The sequence below is a fragment of the Electrona antarctica genome, assembly GCF_951216825.1.
Source record: "Electrona antarctica genome assembly, chromosome: 21".
Lineage (NCBI taxonomy): Eukaryota > Metazoa > Chordata > Actinopteri > Myctophiformes > Myctophidae > Electrona > Electrona antarctica.
In genome coordinates this window covers 20,843,239-20,849,296 of record NC_136802.1, presented here as the reverse complement: position 1 = coordinate 20,849,296, position 6,058 = coordinate 20,843,239, and the positions used below count along the sequence as shown (strand labels likewise).

The 6,058-nt window shown below is 42.3% G+C and overlaps 1 protein-coding gene across 7 annotated transcripts in view; it reads left to right on the top strand.

The window, feature by feature from the left end:
* Window positions 1-831, top strand: part of arhgap36 (Rho GTPase activating protein 36) — a 98,708-nt gene extending 97,877 nt beyond the window's left edge. For all 7 annotated transcript variants that reach the window (XM_079490378.1, XM_079490373.1, XM_079490377.1 and 4 more), the window contains one exon: window positions 205-831. In XM_079490378.1, coding sequence (XP_079346504.1) covers window positions 205-551 — 347 coding nt within the window. In that variant the 3' untranslated portion in view covers window positions 552-831. The remainder of the gene's footprint in view (window positions 1-204) is intronic.
* Window positions 832-6,058: the final 5,227 nt, after the last annotated feature.

The window sequence follows — 6,058 nt, the reverse complement described above, 5'->3', positions numbered from 1 at the left end:
ATGGAACCAAATGGACCGTTAGTGTCCATTTGGTTCCATTTGTACACTCTCTGAGTTACAGACCCATAAGGCTCCATTTTGTTCCTAACTATCATTTAGCTGGGGACCCCCTGGAACTCCCTCAAGGACCCCTAGGGGTCCCCGGACCCCACTTTGGGAACCACTGTTTTAACGGATTCAAAACTATTCCATTTGGGTCTCCAGGTGGCGCAGAGCTGGCACCGGGCAAGTCCATCCTCCACACGCGTCAGTTCCACTCCCACCACAACCTGCTGAGCTTGGTTACGCCCCTCTCGGACAGCTCCTCCGGTCTCCTCCTGGCCCCCGACGCGGACCACCGGCGCCACCCCCAGGACGGGAGGCCCGCCGCGGGGGGCTCCGCGCTCAGCTTCTCCCTGGCGGGCGGAGGCTCCGCCGGCGAGAGCAGCATCTGGGTCAGGCAGGCCACGCCCCTGGAGGAGGAGGAGGAGAGCAAGCCCTCCACCGCCGCCACGAACTTCTGGGACTTTTTCACCGGGAAGGGCCTGTCCGGGTCCGAGACCATCGTATGATGATGGAGGGAAAAGATGGCGTGAAGCGATGGCTCTCAGACCTTCACATTTCAGTTGTCTCCCTCTTGACTCTGAGAGTGTACACGTGGGACCACATTTAGTTAGGGTCCACAAGTGGGTCCATTTGGTTCGAGTTGTACACTGTCAGAGTTCCATACCCTCCTAAAGGCACCCCTGGAATTAACCTTTAGAACCACTGCCGTGAAGGGGAGAGAGAGAGAGAGGGAGAGAGAGAGAGAGAGAGAGAGAGAGAGAGAGAGGGAGAGGGGGAGAGGGGGAGAGGGGGAGAGAGGGAGAGGAGGAGAGAGGGAGAGGAGAGAGAGAGAGAGAGAGAGAGAGAGAGAGAGACACGTGTTGAAAAACTAATTGTTAACTGAGTTACGTAGGTGAAGAGAAAGACGAAAAGGAAGGAACAGGAAAGGTCCTAACATTTGTCCCTCAGAAACATTATTATTATTGACCATATTGAACCCTATGCGTCCCTTTTCTGGGCATGTCGTAGTTGGTGAACGTTCGGCAAAAATAGACGATCTGCAAGCTCACAGCGTAGATCGTAGATTGGCTAATTTTGGCAAAGACGAAGCATATAGGGTTTAAGTTTAATTCAGAAAGAACAGTGCGTCAGTGACAGCTGGTCAGACTGGACATTAAGGTGGGTCGAAGAACAGAGGACACATCGTCAGTGCCAGCTGGTCGGACTGGACAGAACTCTTGTAAATATGCTGGTTCTGACAGAACAGAAACAACGACCAGTCCAGCGGTGTATTGCATATTGTTGTCAGTTAGGCCTGGGCAATATCCCAAATGAAAAGATTGTGTTTATGTCCTGCAAACATTGCAATATTATTATTATTATCATTGTTGTTGTTTTGTGTTAGTGCTCTGTTCCCCAGATGACGACAGTCAACTTTAGGGTGTCATATTGCCGGTGGGGGGTGCTCGAGTAGCACAGGTGTTAAAGAGTCTGCTCCCAAAAACGCTGGGTCGGGACCCATTAGTGAGTCGCAGACACATTTTTTATTTTAAATACCTTTTTTATTTTTTACGATTAAAAAACAAATCAGAAATAAAACAAATATTCTGACCCCTCCCTGAAAAGGCCTATCTGTCCTGAACCCTTACATTATGGATAATTATGGATAATTAGTGTGGACTTAGATGGTTATTCGTCTCAACTGCTCGAAATTCCATGAATAAATAAACACTTTTAAGAAGTAGTGAAATTAGTAGATCTACAAGCTCATCGTGATGTGTTGTGTGCTTGTAGATCGGCTATTGTCACTAGTTTGGGTCTCGGGGAGACCTTTTGTGTCTCGAGCTAAAAGGTTTGGGAACCACTGCTCTCTACCATGGAGACAAAGCAATTAACAGCAAAGTGATTAATAAAAAACAATGTTTTTATTTGGTCTCTCTGTTTGGACACGTAAGCTCAAATGTGTGCCAAACAGTAGGGGTTGGCAGTGATGGGGGGAAATGACTACATTGTGAAAAAATGAACAAGTCCCAAAGAGCAGCAGCAGCTTCATGATGTTGCATTCTCCATTACTTTGAGATCTATGTACAGCTGTGATCATCTTGTAGTTCCTAAACGTTAAAGCACATATCTCAAACTATTTGTTTTAACCACTTGTACCCTAGCATCCCTTTTCTGGGGGTGGCAGATCTGCAAGATCACAATGCGTAAGCTTGTAGATCTGCTATTTTTGGCAAGTAGATTTTTGGCAAGTAGATTTGGCGTAGAGGGAAATACTAGCAGACCTACAGTAGTATAGAGTTATAGGGTTTTAAATGGTTAAAATGTACTTATGGCCGTAACTTTTAAAATAAAACCCCTTGAGTCAAGGGGTCTGTATTAAAATGCAAACAATAGGGTTGTCATTTGATGACTAGTCACACTCCATATGAAGCTGTATTTCCTTCTGTAGCTGTTTAATGTTTCTGTAGTACAGTGCATGTGGCCACACAGTACAGCATGGTGGAGTCACAGTAGGTGAAATACACATACTCGTGTTTGTTGACGTGGTGTCAGCTGGCGGAAATGGACTGAAAATGTATGACTTGCCGCATGTTTGTAGCTTCGACTCAATCATGTACTCAATCGTAGTAAGTCACACTCACAGTACAGTGCATAGGGGAAAGGAATTGACGTAACGCAAATGTGTTGGAGGTGCAAGCAAAGGTGATTCTTCTGTTGGCTCCTTTTTTGTCATGTCTGTACTGTACCACACTTAAGACCCTGCCATCCTGGGCATTGTAGTCCAAGTTGTCCTGCACTACAGTAACCACTGTAACAGTAACCGTAGCTTTGCGCTAGGATAGACAAAGATATCACTGTATCTTTGACTTTGTGAGTCTCACAAACTGATCGATAGCTGTGGTTGTTTGCTAGCCTGGTAGAACCACTCTCCCTGCTGGAGTTGTTTGCACCTCTAATGCAACGATTCTCAAAGTGGGGTCTGGGGACCCCCAGGGGTCCTTTTGGGGGACGGAGGGGTGGTGTTCCTAGCCAAATTGTTGATAGCTACTGTAGGAAACCAATGGAGGTGGGGGTCCGTAGCCTAGTGCATATCAAAGGAGTGTGTCCTTGTTTTGGTAGCTTAACAGTCCCCCCCCCCCCCCAAAAAAGACGTTTTTTAAACGATCTCGGATAACAACTGCATCGGACCTACGAGTGTATGGCAACTCACTTTCTACAACTGTACATATGTTAGTAGGCTAGTAGGCCTTGATTGTACGCTGTGAAGGAAGGTATTGACTACCTATAAGTTTATACTGTATTGATTATTTGAAACTAAATTGTTTGTGTTGTAATATATGCAGTATTTTGTTGTTTCTTGTTGTTCAGCTTGTATGTGGGCATGTTGTGTAGCCTACATAATCTGTCTGCTGTGTTACTTTATGTAACACATATATGTACAGTATTACGTAACAGTATAACCACTCTGCACATGGAGTTCACCTCATAACAGCATTTAGAATAGAACGGAATAGGTTATAAAAACTTCATAATACAACCAGATAGAAAAGCGACTTTGGCTTCATCTGATTTACATTATCGTCACTGTCGGGTGGAAACCTTGGATTACTTTTCGGGAATAAAAGAAATACATAAATCCAATGTTATTATTTAGTCACAAGCTCACTTCAATGCTTTTCATTCGTTAGACAGACTTAAAGGGCCAGTCCCCTAGCCTGATTTTGAACCCAGATGATTCTGTTTTTTATGAAATTGAGGACAAAATAAACATGATTTGGCAGTGCTTTCTTTGTTTTTATTTTGAATTTGGAATCTGTGAAATCTGTGACATCACAGAGTGAATCTCAGTTCCTCCTAGACTACTTGAACTGTAGTTCAAACCAAGCCATACGGTTCCAGTCGGAGTCGGACATTTGTCTCGTGTAGCCAGACAACTATCCCAATCTCTGAATGCTATATAGAGTCTGTAACTAACTAACTACACCTCCTGACATCTAGTAATCTGTTTGTCATTTCTGTTCTCAAAAATATATTTTAAAATATCTATAGAGCTTTTCTTTTTATTTCCATGTCTGCTAAGCAGCAAGCTATATATGCTTAGATGATTTCTATTTATATTAGGATGAATTTGCGCGACTGTAAAGACTTATATATTTTACTCATGATCAGAGCTTCAGTGCTCCAGACTCTATGACGAAAGCATTTGAAAATTTGCGAGAGTCAACAGTCTGGTAACACGAGACTAGTCGGACATAAACTGGAGTCCTGTGTGACTACCTTTTCATTTGTGTATGCTCCAAGAACATGCTGCTAGTTGAAGTATGAATTAATATGCAAAAATCAACCCAGAGGAACACATACTTCTGTAGTGCAGGGGTTCCCAAAGTGGGGTCCGGGGACCACCAGGGGTCTTTGAGGGAGTTCCAGGGCGTCCCCAGCTAAATGATAGTTTGTAACCAAATGGATCCTTATGGGTCTAACTCTGAGAGTGTACAAATGTGTACACTCTCAGAGTTAAATTAACATTGATTTTACAATATAAATTGGGGTCTCAGAGGTAGAAGTTCCATTAAATGGGGGTCTGTAGACTAATATGCATGTCAAACTGGGGGTCCTTGAAATTAAACGGGTTGAGAATCACTGCTAGAGACGTCAAAATCTTCTCTTATGTCTGCAGGATAATTAGAGAAGTCTGCAGGATAATTAGTGTTAATTTGGGGATCCGTGACATGAAAAGGTTTGGGAACAGTCAACAAATGCCAAATTCAAATATTAATGCTCTTTCCCACCACAAACAGTGCTGACTTTCAAACTGGTGTCCCTAATTTGGGCATTTCATTATACAAAAATGTATTGAATGTTTTGCAATTGTTTGCTATGTTCTTACAAAATGAATTATTTTCACTACTTTTGCGCAACAGTGTCACATCTCGAAGTAGGGCATTAGTCTATGAAAAAAAATCATATAAAGACAAGTTGAAATAAGATAAAGGTTTTCTGCATAACAGTGAAATAATATAGCCTACAGTATTTTTGATAGTTTGAATGTGAGCTTGAACAAGCCTCATTTTATCCAATAAAACATGAAATAAGATGTACTTTTCAAGAGCTGTGGACCTCTATTTTGTAATAACCAATTGAGATAAATCAAACACTATTTTGTTGGATTGACAGTGTCATCAAACTAAATGTTTTACACATTGATATTTGCTCTAGAAGAAAATGAGTTCCAGTTGCATATCAAAAATCCTGCATGAGCAAGGCTGCCCCCTTGTGTCCAAAGTGAAACATAACCTAAAACAGTATGCCTTGCAAACTAAACAAGTTAGTTTTTTAACAAATACATTAAATTCTCACTTGAAAAGATTGACACTGTGACTGTGAGGCTTGGGAAGGGAAAGCTACTGATAATTCTGAGGTCCTATTCAGAGGTCTGAGAGTGTTTTTGATTAACGGTTCCTTGTTTTCCTTCCAGAATAGATATGAATACAGTAGCCTATGCTCACATAGTGCCTGTTGCTTTGCTATCGATGCACACAAGGTGTTGACCATAGAATACCATGTACAGCCTGGTATACCTTCCAGTGTATTTTAAATTACAATGAAAGATTCTAGGCCTAAACATTTGGTCTGTACACCTGCTATTCTAATTCCATACTGTAAAGTGTGTCTAGGCCTAATGTGTGTATAATTCGATAATTGTGCGTTCTTCTGAACAGCTATGGGCTACAGCTACAGTATACATTGGCCTGCCCTGAATATAAGACTGTTTTTTTCCAATGGAAATATCCTGAAAGAATTGGGTCGTATTATAATCGGGGAGCGACGGGGACTATAGACATAGACTATTTGACATTCAAGTTCTTTTTCCACAAAGAGTCTTGAAAAATGGGGGTCATCATGGTCATCTTATATTCGGCAATTACGGTACTAATTCAATAAAGTGTAAGTGTGTGTAATACGCGAGCGAGCTATATCACATATTTGAAGTGCTCTGAGGCAAAGCTGAACAGCAGGTGGCGCTAATGAT